This window comes from Mus caroli, unplaced genomic scaffold (genome assembly GCF_978045245.1).
Source record: "Mus caroli unplaced genomic scaffold, Mus_caroli_1 scaffold_12, whole genome shotgun sequence".
Classification (NCBI taxonomy): domain Eukaryota; kingdom Metazoa; phylum Chordata; class Mammalia; order Rodentia; family Muridae; genus Mus; species Mus caroli.
Window position 1 is genome coordinate 44,944,973 of NW_028227267.1, and position 20,980 is coordinate 44,965,952.

At 39.7% G+C, this 20,980-nt stretch overlaps 1 protein-coding gene across 2 annotated transcripts in view; it reads right to left on the reverse strand.

Moving 5' to 3' along the window:
- Gpr137c (G protein-coupled receptor 137C) overlaps positions 1-20,980 on the reverse strand; it is a 65,942-nt gene that overhangs the window by 20,538 nt on the left and 24,424 nt on the right. For both annotated transcript variants that reach the window (XR_015044645.1, XM_021181561.3), the window contains exon 3: positions 19,570-19,798. Coding sequence is in view for 1 of the 2 variants with exons in the window: in XM_021181561.3 (XP_021037220.1) it covers positions 19,570-19,798 (229 nt within the window). In the remaining variant the exon portion in view is untranslated. The remainder of the gene's footprint in view (positions 1-19,569; positions 19,799-20,980) is intronic.

Genomic DNA, 20,980 nt, shown 5'->3' on the forward strand with positions numbered 1-20,980 from the left:
ACACTTATGCTTACTTGTCTGTGTGTGGGTATGTGAACATCACACTGTATGGAGGTTGGAGGAAGCCTTCGGGGTCAGCTTGCCTTCCTCTGCCTTGCTTGAGATGAGGTCTCTCTTTTGTTTGTTTTGCCACTTACACCAGGCTCACTGGCTGTCCAGCTTGCAGATACTGCCCTGCTGTGTCTCCCATTTAAAAAAAAAAAACAAAAAAACAAAAAACAAAACTGGGGATGACAGATGCCCTATCCCAGCCTGTTTTACAAGGGTTCTGAGGATTTGAGCCCAGGACCTCACCTTTCCTTGTATGCAAGTGCTCTGACCCATGGATCTGTCTCCCTTGCCTTAAAAAATTCGTATTTTTTCAAAGTTAAAAAATTAATTTGAACACATGAAACTCAAGAAGAAGGAAGACCAAAGTGTGGACACTTTGCCTCTTCTTAGAATTGGGAACAAAACACCCATGGAAGGAGTTACAGAGACAAAGTTTGGAGCTGAGACGAAAGGATGGACCATCTAGAGACTGCCATATCTGGGGATCCATCCTATAATCAGCCTCCAAACGCTGACACCATTGCATACGCCAGCAAACACAGAAGTGGATGCTCACAGTCAGCTATTGGATGGAACACAGGGCCCCCAGTGGAGGAGCTAGAGAAAGTACCCAAGGAGCTAAAGGGGTCTGCAACCTTATAGGAGGAACAACAATATGAACTAACCAGTATCCCCCGGAGCTCGTGTCTCTAGCTGCATATGTAGCAGAAGATGGCCTAGTTGGCCATCATTGGGAAGAGAGGCCCATTGATCTTGCAAACTTTATATGCCCCAGTACGGGGGAATGCCAGGGCCAAGAAGTGGGAGTGGGTGGGTAGGAGGTGGGGGAGGGTGTGGGAGAGAGGGTATGGGGGACTTTTGGGATAGCATTGGAAATGTAAATGAAGAAAATACCTAATTAAAAAAATTAATTTGAGCCAGGGAGTGGTGGTGCACACCTTTTTTTTTTATTAGATATTTTCTTTATATACATTTCAAATGCTATCCCGAAAGTTCCCTATACCCTCCCTCTGCCCTGCTCCCCTACCCACCCACTCCCACTTCTTGGCCCTGGCATTTCCCTGTACTGGGGCACATAAAGTTTGCAATACCAAGGGACCTCTCTTCCCAGTGATGGCTGACTAGGCCATTTTCTGCTACATATGCAGCAGCTAGAGACACAAGCTCTGTGGGGGAGGGGGGTACAGGTTAGTTCATATTGTTGTTCCTCCTATAGGGTTGCAGACCCCTTCAGCTCCTCCTTGGGTGCTTTCTCTAGCTTCTCCATTGGGGGCCCTGTGTTCCATCTTATAGATGACTGTGAGCATCCACTTCAGGAGGCAGAGGTAGGTGGATCTCTGAGTCTGAGCCCAGCCTGGTTTACAGACAGAGTTCCAGGACAGCCAGGGATACACAGAGAAACTTTTTGTTTTGACTCGAAAAACAAGAACTCTACAATAAAATGCACATTTCACACTTAAAGGTGTATCTGGCTTGGGAATGGGGAGTCATGGGTTCAGAGTTTTGGTGTGTGGTGAGAGAAATGTTCTAGGAATGGATAGAGGGGATGATTGTGTAACACTCTGAAAGAACCTATGGGCAATGGCTATGTATTTAAGAATGGTTCACATGATACGGTTTGGTCTCAGGAGACGGTAACATACTTGCTGCATAAGCCCAGCAATCTAAGTTCAGGATTCTGACGGCTAGCTAGCTCGGTGTATGCAAAGGTGGACAACAAAGAGGCTGTGTCTGAAGCAGAGGAAGGCAAGCACTGACCGCAGGACTAGCCTTCGTGCCTCTACGTGTGCTGTATACCACACGTGCCTGCACTCACACAGGAGAGAGTTCTCACACAAATATGCATACATGTATCACACACACAAATAAAATACTTTCAAAAGTGGTTAGAAAAGAAAAATTAATGAATGTTGTCTTCAACAAGAGCTGCCTTACAAAAGAAAGCTGCTAAGAAAGATGAAGATGTCAGAGAACTATCTGAGTCACCGAGATTCCTTCAATTTGTCTCAAAGGAATGGCACAAAACTGTTATTAAGAAACAAACAAAAATGACAACTATCTTTCAATAGGTCTTATAAAATTTGAGAGTTGACCGTTTATGTCTTCTACAACAGAACATTTTTGAATAGTACTATGGTCCAAGTTAAGCTGCAGCATCTTTTTGAGACCAATCATTCAGAGCTTAAAGCAAAAGGAATTGAAAATTTAAATGCAGGTATGATGAATGCTTTAAATGTCATACTGTTTTTGTAATTTTTCCCATAAGTAAAGTTCCAATAAATTTTTTTTTTTTTGGCCACAAATGTAAGTTATTTTATGGTTACTCTACCCCTTCAGTACACGCATTCCTGGTTAAAACTGAGAATTTAAGAATTCTTTGTTTGGGCTAGAGAGATGGCTCAGCGGTTAAGAGCACTGACTGTTCTTCTGAAGGTCCTGAGTTCAAATCCTAGCAACCACATCCAAATCCCAGCTCCCAACCATCTGTAACAAGATCTGAGGCCCTCTTCTGGACTGTCTGAAGACAACTACAGTGTACTTACATATAGTAAATAAATAAATCTTAAAAAAAAAAAAAGAAAAAAAAAGAATTCTTTGTTTGAGGCAGTGTCTCACAGAGCCCAGGTTGGTCTCAAATACTCTTTGAAGCTGAGACTGGCCCAGAATTCCTGATTTTCCCTCCGCTTCCCAAGTGCCAGGATTTTAGGTAAACAACATTTTAATAATAATCTTGATGAAACAGTAAAAATATTTAAACTTTGACCCTAGAGGACTTGTTTATTTAATAATCCATGTCATAGGACGGTCTGTGCCCCTAAAGCACTTCGTTTTCATATGGAAACACTGTGGCTGTCCTGGAGAAAACCACTTACATGATTAATTGATTTGGAAGTGGACATAGTCACTCTTTTTTGCCCCCATAGGACAGTACTTTTTACTTGTCAGACAACTTTAGCAGGCAAACATTGGCTATTCAGACTTGGTATGCAGTTGTATTTTTTTATGTGTACAAAATAAGCCTATACCTTTAAATAAAGAAGTTACCAATTAAATGAGAACTTTCAAGTGTAAATTAGATTCTGGGAAATTACACACACTTGCACCCATGTGCAATGTTTTCTACAAACTAGACCTTCCTAATGAGATGGTGAGGGACTAACATATGTGATTTGGGACTCAACTTTATGAAAAACAACATTTTTTTGTAGATAGAATTTAACTTTTAAAATTTTTATTTATTCACTTTACAACCCAATCCCAGCCCCTCTTTTGCACCTCGTACCCCCTCATGCAAGTCTTCCCCTATTCCACCTTCCCTCTGGGTGCCAACCTCTCATACCCCTTCTCGCCAGCACATCAAGTCACTGTGGGACTGGGCACATCCTCTCCTGCTGAGGCCAGACAAGGCAGCCTGTTTTAGGCAGGCAGGCAACAGGCTCAGGGACAGCCCCTGCTCCGGGTGTTGGGGGAAAGAGGAATCCACATGAAGACCAAGCTGCTCATCTGCTAAATACAACATTTTGAAGATCTGTGACAACTTTTTTCCAAATGATCAAAGCATAATCTCATAAAAAATTTCGAAGTATAATACAGACTAATAAAAAGTCACTCATTGGTTTAGATTTTTCATGAAAGCTAATCTTCCAGAAAGTTCCACTTCTGAGTTTTGGTATAGTGTTATAGAAAATATTCACAATTATCTGATTTAAAGTTCTCTTTTTTTTCTAAATGCCTAATTGTGTAAAGTTAGATTTTCTGAATTTATTTCTATCTGAATAACATATCCTAACACAGTGAATGCAGGCTCACACATGAAAACTCAGATGTCTTGTACCAAGTCAGACATTAAGGAGACTTGAAGAGTACAGCATGTCATTCTTCTAATTTTTAAAGGAAAATATTATTACCCAAAGGGTTACTGATTTTATATGCACTGGATTGGGTTTTCAATGAGTTAGCAGCTTAGTATTTTAGCTTTTAATATGTAATAGGAACATATGACGAAGCCCCTTGAGCACACTGTTAATATTTAGGACTCAACAGTTTCAAGATCAGCTTGAGAACCACTGCTCTAAATATTATAATGCACAGCCTTAACTTTCTATATTCTCCTTTCATTCATTGATGGTAGATACAGCATATAGAGAACATCACCTATTATTCTATCTACATATGCAAACCTCACATTCTGTATTTTTAAACTGAAGAAATTCAGGTTATCTGCATATTAACTATGGTGTTCTTCATTCCTGAAGAGCTGAATTCAAGCCAGTTCACTTTTCTACAGAGTGTAGAATGTTCTTAGCGTTTCATTCAATCCAGGTGTGCTCATTGTTTTTCCTTCTTCTGAATACATTTATTCTTTTGCTGTTCTTCAAGAATATTTCAAGCTGGGCGTGGTGGTGCACGCCTTCAATGCCGATACTTGGAAGGCAGAAGTGGGAAAATCTTTAAGTTCAAGGCTAGTCTGGTCTATCTAAAGAGTTCCAGGACAGCTAGGATTACACAGGGAGACCTTGTCTCAAACAAACCAACAGAAAGAGGATGTTGCAGCTCTGAGTTGAAAGCTTTCCTCCTGGACTTTGAGGATGTCTCCCTGCCCTTGGCTTCTGTTATTTGTGATAAATGAGTACTATCCCTGTTCCTGACACGGGATGATTCATTTTTCTCCCGCTGATTTTAAGCAACATGATTGCAACGTGCTTGGATATTTTCTTATGTATGTTCTGGTTAAATCAAAGTTGATGTGGATTTTCTTGAAACTATAAATCTGTTTTGCAACAACATTAGAAAATTTAAGTCATTTCTCCAAATACTTTTTCCAACTTTATTTTTTCTCTTTTCCTTTGATTACTCTAAATATTCAAAAGTAGATCCGTAGGTTTTGATCATTATATTTCTTTCTGTATTCCCCTCATCATCCTTTGTTCTTCAGTTGGTTAATTTCCATGGTTTAATCTTTAAGTACACTGACCCTTCCTCTCTAATCCAGTCCAAGTGACTTGTTAACTTTTACAATTTCTATTTGTTTTTATAGCTGGGTTTCTCTTAAGAATCCCTATTTAATCAAAATGTGTTTTCCTTTATACCCTTGAATACACAATAAAATTTTGGACAAATCCAAAATCTATGCCATTTTGTGTGGAGATGTCTTAAGCTCCTTTGATTGCATTCTGAGTGTTGAATTATGTTTTCCACTTCTTTATATAGCTAGTAACTTTAGATTGTGAGCACTGTGAAAAATATATTTTAAAAAGTTGAAATTCTATTATATTCCTCTAAAAATGACTGTTTTAGCAAACCATAAAATGATTGTTAGACTTGATCTCAAGCTGTTTCCCATGATAGATATGAGCTAAGCTCCAAGTCTACCTCCTTTATCATTTCTCTACAGTCTAGACTGTCTTGACCATATCTGGTGTTAAACAAACATTTGGCTTGGAATATAACCAGAACATGGTGTTTCTTCTATGAGGCTCTCTTCATCCCCAAGATCTCAGTTAGTTTCCACCTGTAATATTATAAGAATTACATTTTCTGATTTTTCAAGTTCCCCAAGGCTGGGAGTCGAAGCAGTATAAATCAGGAAGCTGGTTCAGCTCCACCACATTCTCCTAAGTGTTACTTTCCAGTATCTTCAGTGTGTTTGATGTATTAGCTTAGAGCTCGTCATTCTATCCAGTAGGAGCAATCTGGTCATTATAAGACTCAGAGAGCTGCACATACTTTTATAAGTCTCGCAAATGTTATTTCCTTTTAAAATTAAAAGGACACGCTAAGCATTCAAAACGAGAAAAACCTTTTCAACAAGTTTAAAAATAGCCTTTAAAATTCTAAAACCTAGATAGCTTCAGAAATAATTTCATGCTGTTAAAACAAAATGAAACTAAGCCTTTGATCCCTATGATCCTGACACTGCAGCTCAGATAGCTTTTATTCGTAGACCTTCTGTTCACAGAAAAATCAGTTCTGATAAGAAAGACCACTGAAGTATAAAAGTATAAGGGAAAATAAAAACCACTTGAGTGTTGAGACCACACTGTTCCTTTACCTAAGATATGTCACACTGCATATACCAGCATTTTTTTTCAGGCTGTGCCTTGCTCTAGGAGGGTCCATCTTGCAAACATCATCTGACTGCAGTTGGAACAAGTTGTAGAAGTAGGACACCTCTGCACTTTGCTGTGTATATCAACAATACCACTCATCACGAACTATTCAAGAGGTTCAGACTGAAAAATAACATCCATAAAAGTACAAACAACATCAGCCAGTAAACTTATCAAGGTAAACTGTACTCACGTGAGCACATGGGCATATTTGAGTCATATGAGGAAAACCAGGCCTAAGAACTCATGAATGCACTAGACCAAGGAAGGGTGCGACACTTTCCTAGACCCCATAAAGAAGGGAATACCTAACATTGCCAGGGCAATAGCTCCTACCAGCCAGTCATCTGATCACGCAGTGTGTGCACCAGAGGACCAACAGGCAGATTCCAGTCTATCACCTTGGCTTTAGCCTGGCTCAGCCCACTACTGAAATGGTCTATTTCAACTGCAGACTGCTGTCAGTTTGTCTGTCTAGAGAAGTCATAAAAATTATGAGTAAAGCTTTACGTGTGTGGTGCTAGGGATGACAAATACATCTGTGAAACATTTTGTACTTTTGGATCTTAGAGCAAATTCACTCTCTACCCATAGAGAACAGTAGTACAGAAGAATAAAATGGTGGTCCCTTTCAGCCTGCCCCTCTCAATACCCCCCACCCTGAGTCTTCAGATCTCCCAGGAGATCTGCTGTAACCAGGGTAACAGGTAAGATACCTGCCCACACAACCACAGCAGCTAGGACTCCCAAGGAGATCAGCCAATGCAGGATGCCTCACCTCTGAGTGAACCCCATCTCCCTTCCGGTCTGCACCTCCATTGGGGCAGCTCAGTATCTCTGCCCCTCTCACGCCCCCCCCCCCAACACAACCACAGTCTGCAGGTCTCCCAAGAGATTTGCTGCAGTCAGGGCCACAGGTCTCCCAAGGAGATCTACTGCAACCAGGGACATAGGAGGTAGGCCCCAGACAGAGATACCCAGGACAGTTAACACCAGAGATAACCAGATGGTGAGAGGCAAGTGCAAGAACATAAGCAACAGAAGACAATATACTTTGGAACCATCAGAACCAACCTCTCTCATCACAGCAAGCCCTAGATACCCCAACACACCAGAAAAGCATAATGTTGGCCTAAAATCCCATCTCATGAAGATAATAGAGACCTTTAAGGAGGATATAAATAACCCACTTAAAGAAATACAGGAAAATACAGTTAAACAGGAAGAAGCCCTTAAAGAGGAAAAAAATAAATCCTTTAAAGAAATACAGGAAAACACAATCAAATAGGTGAATGAATTGAACAAAGTGGCCTAAGACCTAAAAATAGAAGGAGTCCTATCAGTCCTTTACTAAAGCTCAAAACAGACACTGAACCTCACACAATTATGCCAGACTTCTTAACAGAGACTCTAAAAGCCAGAAGATACTGGATAGATGTCATGCAGACCATAAGAGAACACAAATGTCATCCCAGGCTACTATATCTAGCAAAACTCTCAATCATCATAGGTGGAAAAACCAAAATATTCAATGACAAAACCAAATTTAAACAATATATACTACTAATTCAGACCTACAGAGGATAATAGAAGAAAAACTACAATACAAGGAGGGTATCTACATCAAAGGAAACAAAAAAAAAACCCAAGAAATTAATCATCTCACAACAAACCCAAAAGGAGTGAGTCAATCAATCAATCAATCAATCCCTCTCTGTCTCTCTCTCTGTTTCTCTCTGTCTCTGTCTCTCTCTCTGTCTCTGTGTCTCTCTGTCTCTGTCTCTCTCTCTCACACACACAAACACACACACAATAACATCTCAACATAACATAACAAGAACTAACAATCATTAGTCTTTAATATCTCTCAACATCAACAGAGTTAATTCCTCAATAAAAAGATATAAGCTAACAGACTGGCTATGCAGGCAGGTTCCAGCATTTTGCTGTATACGAGTAAAAGGCTGGAAAAAAGTTTTCCAAGTAAATGGTCCCAAGAAACAAGCCAGAGTTGCCATTCTAATCTCCAATAAAATAGACTTTAACAAAAGTTATCAAACCAGATGGGGAAGGACACTTCATACTCATCAAAGGAAAAATCCACCAAGAGGAAGCCTCAATTCTGAACATCTGGGCCCCAAATGCAAGGGTACCCACATTCATAAAAGAAACTTTACTAAAGCTCAAAACAGACACTGAACCTCACACAATAATAGTGGGAGACTTCAATACCCTACTCTCACCGATGGACAGGCCATGGAAACAGAATCTAAACAGAGACACAGTGAAACTAACAGAAGCTATGAACCAAATGGATTTCACAGCTATCTACAGAACATTTTATCCTAAAACAAAAGGATATACTTTCTTTTCAGCACCACATGGTACCATCTCTAAAACTGACCATATAACCAGTCAGGAAAAGCGTCAACAGATAAAAGAAGACTGAAATAATCCTCTGCATCCTATTAGATCACCATGGACTAAGTATAGACTTCAATAACAACAAAAACAACAGAAAGCCCACATATCCATGGAAACTGAAAAACTCTTTACTCAATGATAACTTGGTTATGGAAGAAATAAAGAAATGAAAGACTTTCTAGAATTCAATGAAAATGAAGACACAGCATACCCAAATTTATGGGACACAATGAAAGCAGTGCTAAGAGGAAAACTCATAGCTCTCAGTGCCTCTAAAAAGAAACTGGAGAGAACACACACTAACAGCTTAACAGCACACCTGAAAGCTCTAGGACACAAAGAGGCAAACACACCTAAGAGGACTAGATGGCAGGAAATAATGAAACTCAGGGTGGACAATCAACCAATTAGAAACAAAAGGAACTAAACAAAGGATCAACCAAACCAACAACAAAAGGAGGTCAAAGAGATACAAACAGGAAAAGAAGTCAAAATATCACTATTTGCAGATGATATTATAGTATACTTAAGTGACCCCCACAATTCCTCCAGAGAACTTCTACAACTGATAAACAACTTCAGCAAAGTGGCTGGATATAAAATTAACTCAAACAAATAAGTAGCCTTCCTTTATACAAATGATAAATGGGTTGAGAAAGAAAATAGGGAAACAACACCCTTCATAATAGTCACAAACAATATAAAATATCTTGGTGTGACTCTAATCAAACAAGTGAAAGATCTATATGACAAGAACTTCAAGTCTTTCAAGATAGAAATTGAAGAGGATCTAGAAAATGGAGAGATCTCCCATGTACATGGATTGGTAGGGTTAACAGAAAAATGGCCATCCTACCAAAAGCAATCTACAGATTCAATGCAATTCACAACAAAATTTCAACACAATTCTTCCCAGACAAGTAAAAGGCAATTCTCAATTTCCTGTGGAAAAACAAAAAACCCAGGTTAGTGAAAACAATTTAACAATAAAAGAACTTCTGGGGGGAATCACCATCCCTGACCTCAAGCTGTACTACAGAGTAACAGTAATAAAAACCACATGATATTGGTGCAGAGACAGATAGGTAGATCAATAAAATAGAATTGTAGACCCAGAAATAAACCCACGTACGTATGGACACTTGATTTTTGACAAAGAAGCCAAAAACATACAATGGAAAAAAAGAAAGCATCTTCAATATGTGGTACTGGTCTAACTGGCTGTCTGTATGTAGAAAAATGAAAATAGAGCCATATTTGTCACCTTGCACAAAGCTCAAGTCCAAGTGGATCAAGGACCTCAACACAAAACCAGATTCACTGAATCGAATAGAAGAGAAAGTGGGAGAGAGTCTTGGACACATTAGCACAGGGGAAATTTCCTGAATAGAACTCCAATAGCTCAGGCCCTAAGATCAACAACTGATAAATGGGACCTCATGAAACTGAAAGCTTCTGAAAGGCAAAGGACATAGTCAATAAGACAAATCGGCAACCTACAGAATGGGAAACAACAACAACAACAAAAAAACCAAAAAAAACTTCACCAACCCTACATCTGACAGAGGGCTAATATTCAAAATTAATAGAGAACTCAAGACACTAACCTCGAAAAGATCAAATAAACCAATTAGAGAGCCAAACAGAACTCACAAGAGAGGAGTCCTGAATGGCCAAAAAGCACTTAAGGAAATGTTCAAAGTCCTTAGTCATCAGGGAAACACAAATCAAAACAACCATGAGATTCCACCTTACACCCATCAGAATGGCTAAGATCAAAACCTCAGGTGACCGAACATGCTGGCGAGGATCTGGTGGAAGAAGAACACTCTCCCTTTGCTGGTAGGATTTCAAACCTGTACAACCACTCTGGAAATCAATCTGCCAGTTCTTCAGAAAACTGGAAATAGATCTACTTGAAGACCCAGCTATATCACTCCTGAGCATATACCCAAAATATGTTCCACCATGCCATAGGGACATATGTTCCACTATGTTCACAGCGACTTTATTTGTAATAGCCAGAACCTGGAAACCCAGATGTCCTTCAACCAAAGAATGAATACAGAAAAATGTGGTTCATTTACACAATGGAATACTATTTACCTATTAAAAACGAGGATATCATGTTTTTTTGCAGGCTAATGGATGGAACTAGAAAATATCATCCTGATTGAGGTAACCCAGACCCAAAAGTACATATATAGTATGTATTCATTAACAAGTGGATATTAGCCAAAAAGTACAGAACACCTAGGATACAACTCACAGGACTTAAGAAGTTTACAAAGCAGAAGTGCCCAAGTAAGGGTGCTTCAATCCCACTTAGAAGGGGGACAAAAATAATCATGGGAGGCAGAGGGATGGAGGAACCTGGGTGGGAGAGGGGAAGGAGAGGGGAAAAGGAGAACAGGATCAGGCATGAGGGGCAATGTGAGAAGCCCAGAGGGCCAGCAGAATAAATGGAAATATGCAGCCTTGGGGGTAGGGTGGGGGACACTCTAGAAAGTACCAAAGACCTGGGAGGTGAGAGACTTGCAGGACTCAATGGGAGTGGTCTTTGATGAAATGCTCAACATTGGGGAAAGGGAACTAGAAGAGTCTACCTCCAGTAGATAGACAGGGCATCAGGTAGAGGGATGGGGTTACCAACCCACTGTTAGAATTTCTTACCCAGAATTCTTCCTTTCTAAAAGAATTGCAGGGACAAAAATGGAGAAGAGACAGAGGGAAAGGCAGTCCAGTGATTGTCCCAAATTGGGATCCTTCTCATGGGGAGGCACCAAGGCCTGACACTATTAATGATGCTATGGTGTGCTTACTGACAGGAGCCTAGTATGGCTGTCCTCTGAGAGGCCCAACCAGCAGCTGACTGAGACAGACGCAGATACTTACACCCAACCATTGGACTGAAGTCGGGGACTCCTATGGTTGAAGGGGAAGGATGGCCCCATAGGAAGACCAGCAGTCTCAACTAACCCAGACCCCTAGAAGCTCCCAGACACTGAGCCTCCAACCAAACAGAATATACGAGCTGGTCTGAGGCCTCCAGCACATGTATAGAAGAGGAGTCCCTGGTCTGGCCTCAGTGGGAACAGATGCATCTAATCCTCAAGAGACTTGAAGCTCTAGGGAGAGGGGAGATGTGGTGGTGGGGAGCATCCTCTCAGAGACTGGGGAAGGAGGAATGGGATTAGGAACTGTGGGAGAGAGTCGGGCCAGTGGCTGGGTTGTAAATTAAAAAAAGAAGAAGAAGAATAAAATGGCACACATTATAAAAGTAAGCTACTGAAAGGAGAACTCCAGTAGAGATTTTTATTCATTTTTTAAGGGTCATCTTCATTTTGAGTTTAATTAAATATATAGGATCCTTTCCCAGATAAGTTTTGCCATCATTTTCAGGTTTTTAAAACCTCCATCAAGGGTCTGGAAAGATAGTTCCTTTGTTAAGAGCACTAACTGGATCCTGGTTTGATTCCTAGAACACACATGACACATGTAACTCCAGTTTCAAGGGATCCAACTCTCTCTTCTGGACTCCATGGGGTCCATGTGTGTGGTACCTGCATCCAGGTAAAACACCCATACACAGAAAAGAAAAATACATAAATCTTAACAGCAGCAGCAACAACAACAGCAGCAGCAGCAACAGCAACAACACACTCCTTCAAGCTAGATTACCATCTGTTACAAGCACAAAGCTAACACTTTAGTACTTCCTAAGTGCAACACACTATATTAGTTATTCATGACATTTTCATTGATATGATAATAAACTTTTGAGGTAGTTACTACTTAGCCCCACAAGAACCCAGGACATCAACATTAATTTATCTCTACCACATTTTTTTTTAAATTAACTTACACTTAACAGTCACTTCTGTATGAGTTTCCACAAACGTCCCCTCTGGTTGGTCCTTCTTCCCTTGCCTCCCCATCCCTCTACCATCGTTTCCTGTCATATCCTTTACCTCCAGTCTTCCCATTTCCATTTTTTTCCTTTTGCTCCTTACACTCCTCCCTTAGGGCCCCTGTTCCAGTCACACAGATCCCTTTCCAGTTTCTAGGCCTTTATCCACATTTTCTCCCATCTGGATTTGCATATTCAAAAGTTAAAGGCTACGATGCCCATCTGAGAGAACATGCTATGTTTTCCTTTTGAGATTTAGGTACCAGACTTAAAATGTTTTCCAATTTAATCCAGCCTCCTGCAAATTCAAATTTTCTTTATAGCTGAATAAAATCACACTTACATGTATGTATTTTCATTATTTATTTACCTGCTGATGGACACCTACGTTAATCTTATTTCCTTGCTGTGGTAAACAGAACAACCCTAAACACAAAGGGACAAGTGTCTCTGTGGTAGAATGTGGCATCCTCTGGGTATATGCCCAGAAGTGATATTGCTGGGTCATATGGTTTATGTATTAATTCTTCAGAAGCCTCCACACTGATTAGCATAATGGAGTCCTCACTCATGCTGGCAGTGCATAAAAGTTGCCCTTCTCCTATACCCTCTGTAACATTTGCTTGCCGTTTGTTTTCTTGATGTTTTCCCTTCTTACTATATGAAAAGAATAGATGAAATCACAAAGTAGTTTTTTTTTTTTTTTTTTTTTTTTTTTTTTTAAAGATTTATTTATTGATTATATGTAAGTACACTGTAGCTGTCTTCAGACACTCCAGAAGAGGGCGCCAGATCTTGTTACGGATGGTTGTGAGCCACCATGTGGTTGCTGGGATTTGAACTCTGGACCTTCGGAAGAGCAGTCGGGTGCTCTTACCCACTGAGCCATCTCACCAGCCCACAAAGTAGTTTTAATTTGCATTTCTATAATGGTCAGAGATGTCCAACACTCAAAAAGTATTGGCCGTTTTTGTTTCTTCTTTTGCAAACTATGTGTTGGTCATTGGCCCACTCACCATCCTTCAGTTCTGTTTCTCTGGTATTCGAATTCTCACAGTTTTTATATAGTTTAGATGTTAAATCTATGTCTCAGGCATAGCTGGCAAAGATTTTCTCCCATTTTGTAGGCTGCTTGTTTTTTTTTTCTGCTGATATTTTTTCTGTGCAGAAGTTTTTGAAATTCATACAGTCTCATTTGTCAATTCTTGGTGCTTTTTCCTGTATAGGTCAGCTTTACTTAGAAATTTGTTGCCTATACTTATGCCCTGAAGTGTTTTCCTATAGCAGTTTCCATGTTTCTAGCTTTAAATTAAGGATCCACTTTGTACTGATTTTTGTTCAGGATAAAAAGATGAGATCTAACTTCATTCTATAGGTGTATATCTAGTCTTGCCAGGTTCTTTTTTTTTTTTAGTGTATTTAGGAAATAATTTTGTCAAAAGTTAGATGTCCACAGTTATGTAGTTTATATCTGGATCTTCTGTAATATTCCATTGGTCTACATGTTTGCTTTTATTCCTGAAGCACAATATCTTTATCACTGTGGTTCTGTAGTGTAATTTGAGGGTAGGAAATGTGACGGCATTGTGTTTCTTCTGCTTAGTTTTGTCTACTTGGTCTTTTGTGTTGCCACCAAATGAATTTATAGTTGCTTTCTCTGTCTCTGTGAAGAATGTCACTGGGACTTTGGTGAGGATTCTTGTGAATTCGTAGACTGCTCTTGGTAGTGTACTTAGTTTCACAATATCGAATCTGCCATCCTGGAACACAGCACGGTTAGTTTCTGTCTTTGTCATGTGTTGTCTTCAGTTTCTTTTTTCATTGCTTTAAAGGTTTCAGTGTAGACATCTTTCACTTCCCTCACTAGGAGTATTCCAAGGTATTTTTTATTTTGAGGCTATTGTTAAAAAACAAAAGGGGAAAGGGGGTACTTTTGCTGACTCAGCAAGTCTGTTGTGCACACAGAAGCTATTGATTCTTGTGTGCTGTGAAGGGATCCGTCAGGTAAGTTAAGGATGTTTAAGCTCAGAGACTATTAATTGCCCAAGGTCACACTTAGGCAAAGCCAGGTGAATGGGATTTACCTCCTTCTCTCTCAATCTCAAGTTTCTCCTCCTAGTTCCTAAAATACACTGTCCCTCAGGTCTTTCTGTAGTAATTAAAAAAAGACATATCCAAGGAAGAAATATAACATACCCAAAGGTACATCCCATCTTATTTTAAATTCTCTAGTGGCAAAATAATCAGAAGCTACAGAGGCACACAGAGGTTAAAAATACACATAAGAATATGTTTGTGGGTGGAGAAGAATGAGATGAAATAAGACAGAGCTAGAACCGGGGCAGAGCCCATAAAATAGGGTCTTTTAAAAATTGATAGGGGCTAACCACATGTTTGTTTCTGAATGGGAGACATACTAACCTGAGGATAGAATTTTAATCGGTGACTTTTTTCCTTTTGGTGTTAAAAATGAAAAAAAAAATCTTTTTTTTGGAGAGAGTGTGTAGTTAACACCGTCAACAGCATTACACAGCAGACTGATGACTTTAAAAGTTTTCAAATACTTATTCACTTATTAATGTGTGTTTTCTTAAGCACATACACCACTCACTGCACAGTTTACTCTCTTCCCACCGTGTGGATGTGGGGATCAAACTCAGGTTGTCAGGCTTGGCACCAAGCCAAGATGGCAGAGCCATCTAGCACTCACCAGAACAAGGCCTCTTTATTGTTATTCATATGTGTGTAGGCGTGCATGAATATACACCACATGTATGTGTAGCTACCTGCAGAGGTCAGAAAGAGCACAGATCTCCTGGAGCTGGGTCTGGAAAGGGACACAGAACTGAGGATGAAACTCAGGAGCTCAGGAGAGGCCTCGCCAGCCCCTAGAACAAACCTTCCTTTTAAGAAACTTCTTTTAAATATCTTGATGTAACAGTCCAGGACAGAAAAAGACAACTATTCCAGGGTATTACTCAGGCTTAATTAAAAACTACACTGATTTAGACAGGGTTGGGCACAAAATACATATTACAAGGTGAAACAGACTGTACACCCTTCAGGTCACATTTCTGACAAACTTGTGAATCTAGCAGGTGAGACTTTATTCTGACGACAACCTAGAATACAGGAACTTTAGGTCAGCTATCTTGGTGGAAAAGCAAGCAGAGGGTAAAACTGGTAACTTTTTATGGAAGTTGGGGGCTCCTAAAGAAGACAGAAATCTGATTTTCCAATTTCTTGAGGTGAGCTAGTTGAGATACTGTGTTATCAACCCTGACTTGTAAGTAAGTATGCAGTGCATGAGACACGGCTGAAATCTAAATATTTTTTTGTTTTAAAATATTTATTTTAAAAATTAGTGTGTGTGTGTGTGTGTGTGTGTGTGTGTGTGTGTGGACATGTGGGTGCAGGTATCTGTGGAGAACAGAGAGGCATTGAATCCTTCTGGAGCTTGGCTTACAGGCAGCTGTAAGCTGCCTGACATGGGCTCTCAGCACTGGTCTTCTACATGTGCAGCCTGCCTTCTTAAGCACTGTCCCTTCCCCCTTCTCTCCTTGTTTGTGTTAAGCAAGCAGTGTTGCTACACTAATATAAGGTTATGAGAAACACCAAACAGTTCTTGAGGAATCATACTGTTCTACCTGCATTAGTTTATAAAGTAATGTCTATAGCTTATATAAGCGCATACGTATAGAACAAGGTGGTGGTACCTGTAAGAAATTAAACCAACCAACCAACCAACCAACCAACTAAGGAAAACAATGAAGGCACAGAAATAAATGATTCAAATTCTAGGTAACTAACATTTTTTTTGTAAACAGCAGAGCCTCATCACATAGTTTAGGCTGGCCTCAAACTAGCAGATCCACCTGCACCTGTCTCCAAAGTGCTGGGATTAAAGATGTACTACCATCCCTGGCTCTTGCTAACTACTATTTTATTTTTTATTTTTTATTAGATATTTTCTTCATTTACAATCCAAATGCTATCCCCTTTCCTAGTTTCCTCTCTGAAAGTCCCCTATACCCTCCCCCTGCCCTGCTCCCCAACTTACCCACTCCCACTTCCTGGCCCTGGAATTCCCTGTACTGGGGCATATAATCTTTGCAAGACCAAGGCCCTCTCCTCCCACTGATGGCCGGCTAAGCCATCCTCTGCTACAAATGTAATTACTATTTTCAAAGCAAGTAAAAATCCTCTTTGAAAAAGAGAATCAAACCACAGTACCGCTACAGCTGCTCGACATATAAATTAAGTGTTAAAAAATGAACATGAAAGACTCTTAAATGCCTTCCCTATAAAGGGAGTTGCAGATGCAATTACTAAAACCCTTAGTCCAATTTTGTGAAGATAGTAACAATTTAGAAGTTGATATTTAAAAAAAAATGACTTCAACGGCTATCAGACAGGAGTTAAATTTTGATATATAACAAAATGTTATACAGTCCTATTTTTAATAAAATAAGATTCTTGACTAGGGTGTAGTGAAGAAGAAGGGCATAAAGTTATATTTGATCCAGGTTCTAAATATAAATACCATGGTAACATTATTGCTGCTTGTTTGTTTCAGTGCTGGAGATGAAACCCAAGGCCTTGTGTACTGAGCAAGCTCCTTGCTGCTGAGCTACATGCAGTCACTGCTGCTTCTTTTAAAACTGTGAAATTATATTCTTTCATATTGCTAAGCTTTAACAGTCAGGCTGAAGACTGCTGACCTGGTGGGGATAAAACCAGCTAATGAACAATATTCAGGAAAGTTAAAACAAAACAACAAACATAATATCAAGAACAACCTGTTGCGGGATTTCCTGCAACAATAACCTTTCCCCAAACTGCTATCTAAAACTTTTGTTCAAATTTTCTAATAAGTTCCCTATGAACTATGCCAAAGAATAATGATAAAGATAATAACAGCTAATGTTTCTATTTTTCGTGCCAGATCAGATGTTGTGATTTCCCACACAATACTGTCTCATCTTTGTTGCACTTCTATGGAGACAGTTACAGAGAGGTTAAATTATGTGTTGGTAAAACCCAGGCACCACGATCCTAGAGATTCAACTGTTCCTCAGTTAACTGTCTTACCCATGTTAGTTTACGAGACAAATGTGTTTACATTCTAAAGCCTTGCAAAGATACAGCAGGGGCAGTGGGTTCACTGTACTTAGATCCTACATATATGCATACACAATATGTGTACAGAAAGAGTTAAGAGCTCCCAGACACCAAAGTTCAGCACAAGTCAGATAGTCAGGCGGCTTGTCTAGATTTGGTTGCAGAGACTGAGAGCAGAGACTGGGTTAAACGAGGTCTCTAAGGCTGAGGAAGAGAGGAACATGCACAGAGCACATGAAATAGGGGAGGCAATTCTGGATGATGTGGTTCAAGGATGTCAGGGCAGGAGGCAGATTACATGTCATTTGAAAATACGATACATATGATTCGTCTGAGAGATTAGTATCACAATATATGTAAAGGAAGAAGACTAGAAAGAGGAAAGTGCAAGACTGAGTCTGAGCCTTAAGAAAACACTCTTGGAGCTGCCGAGAAAGCTGATGTGAAACTGGCAGCAGTGGATTGATAGGTATTGGTTGGTTGATCATTTAAGGCATTGGTTGACTGAAACAGCCATTACTGTATAATGTTAGAGGACAATAAAAAAGCCACACAAATGAGGCAAGTGATCTTACAGGGAGAAAGTAAAAGCAAGATTATGCACTGCCTGGATGCAGCAGAGAGTCTTCTGGGAAGTGATTATAAGTCACTTTAAAAGATTTATAAAGATCTGTCTGTCTATCTATCTTTCTATCTATCAATCTACCTACCTACCTACCTACCTACCTGAATGTGGTTGAGAACACAAAATTATTTAAGTTTCTTTCAGAATATACATCTATATATGATATATATATATATGCATATGCATTCACATATATATGTGATATATTCAGATATGTATCTATACCCCAATATCTACATAGCTACAAACTAATACTTAATGCCACATATATACTGTGATAAAACAATCTCTATCCAATGACACTGTCAGTTATTAATATTAGAAACTTCCTCGGCTCTTCATTAGTGACAACATTTACGTAATTTTTAAAACAAGAAAAAGAAACAAGGCATAACTGTTTCAAGTACCACATGGAAAAAGCTTGACTGTTTCAAGTATCATATGGAAAAGACATGACAGTTTCAAGTGCCATATGGACTTCATAATATAGAGTGAAATATCACTTCTTAACCATCACACAAATAAACAAGATTTTATCTCCTTGGTATAGTACTCTGTTAACCCAAGTGTATGTACACATTATCTGGTAAGCACTTTTTATGGCAATACTACTGCTCTTACTGGACTCAATCTTAAGTTCATTCTATAGTGTTATACTTTTTTTCTATTTGGAACAAGCCTTGACTTTTGTTACTTAAAAAGGCTTCATATTTTATCACTTTCTGGCTCTATGTTTGCGTCTTCAACACTTTCATAATTTTCTGCTCCTCAAAAGGAAGCATGCTTGATCCTGCCTCAGATACACAGCACACCTGGAGACAGCAGAAGCCCTGCTGCAGTGCTTCTGTGTTTTAGACAACCTCATAGGGACTTTAGGTCTTAACAGCATACAACCCTCGAGGTCTGTCTGGGCACACATCATGTGGATTTTGGTGCCTTCCCAACTTTGGTATAAAGGTAAACAATGCTATCCAGGGGTTTGAGACAGCCTAGTTTTGTTAGGGTCTATATTATAGGAAAGCCTGTGACCGCCTGTCAAGTATTGGTCCATCCTGAATGCCTCCAAGCACTGTCCCAGGAGGAGGGTGAGATGCAGTTGATTCATTCACATCTGTTCTAGTTTAACTTCATTTGATTAGCCTCTAATGCAGAGTCACAGAAAAACACCCAATTGTTTAGGAAGACCTGAAATTTGGGCTGGAGAGATATTTTAGCTGTTGAAGGCTAATGCTCACAACCAATTTGAACAACAATTTCCCATTAAGGTCTGATCCTTAGGATTAGGATTTAAAATTAGGCTTTCAGGCACATTTAAGAACTATACTTACCTTTGATTCGAGGTAGACATTTGCTGATGACATTTTTGTAATTTTGCATATGTAACTAACTAAAGAGATGGCACAGAGAATAAACAGGCTATCGTTAATTAGTGCTCGAATAAACATAGTCCATTTCAATTGATTTTCTGGGACATCTCCGTGGACTAGCATTGCACAGGTCAAGTTCACTGCTAAGAAGAGGAGGCTTGCCAGTATAAAGCCCAAATGCAGTAGAATTCTGAAAGAAAAAAAAATAGTTTATCTGATGTTTATAAAGCTATTGAGAAATTAGTGTTATTTCAGGGACAAGAATTTTTTCGGCTTGGACCCTGATATAGCTGTCTCTTGTGAGGCTATGCCAGTGCCTGGCAAATACAGAAGTGGATGCTCACAGTTATCTATAGGATGGAACACAGGGCCCCCAATGGAGGAGCTAGAGAAAGCACCCAAGGAGCTGAAGGGGTCTGCAACCCTATAGGTGGAACAACAATATGAACTAACCAGTACCCCCAGAGCTCGTGTTATCTAGCTGCATATGTAGAAGATGGCCTAGTCGGCCATCATTGGGAAGAAAGGCCCCTTGGTCTTGCAAACTTTATATGTCCCAGTACAGGGGATGCCAGGGCCAAGAAGTGGGAGTGGGAGGGTAGGGGAGCAGGGTGGGGGGAAGGTATAGGGGACTTTCTGGATAGCATTTCAAATGTAAATGAAGAAAATATCTAATAAAAATACCAATAAAAAGGAATTCTTTCAGCTTAAAATGCTTATAATTTCATTAAACACAAATTTAATAATTTCCCATAGTTACTTGGCATGCTAGCCATTATGAACTTAGTATAAGAACTATTTCAAGATGCACAGACTCAGCCGGGCATGGTGGTGCATACCTTTAATCCCAGCACTTAGGAGTCAGAGACAGTCATTATCTTATAAATAATCTCACGTGTAAAAATAAATATTGATTTCTGGATTTGAAAAAAATTTTGAGCCATTTTAACACCATTATGGGGAGTCATGATTTTTTTTTTTTTATAACTACGGAGTTGCTGAACTAAATAATAAGTGAATAGCTTTAGAATTTTAAAATCAAAAAATGACCTTGAGATTATCTTATGTCATGAATCAGAATAGTTTAGGAAACCAAAGCACAGAAGAGTTGAGTTAGGAGAACTGGGTCTGAAACTCCCGTCTCTGGCCTCAGGTTCTGTTCCCTTTGCTGAGAGTAACCAGTACAGAAACACTGCTTAGCTCAGGAAAATGATACGCATTAGCTTTTGCATATGTGGACACACAGTGTGGCAAGAAGAAAGGAGGAGCCAGGAGGGGAAGGGGGCGGGGATAATAGTGAGAAAGCAAGATGGAGGGAGGGGGAGGGGGAGGGAGAGGGAGAGAAGGAGGGAGGGCAGGCAGGCGGGCGGGC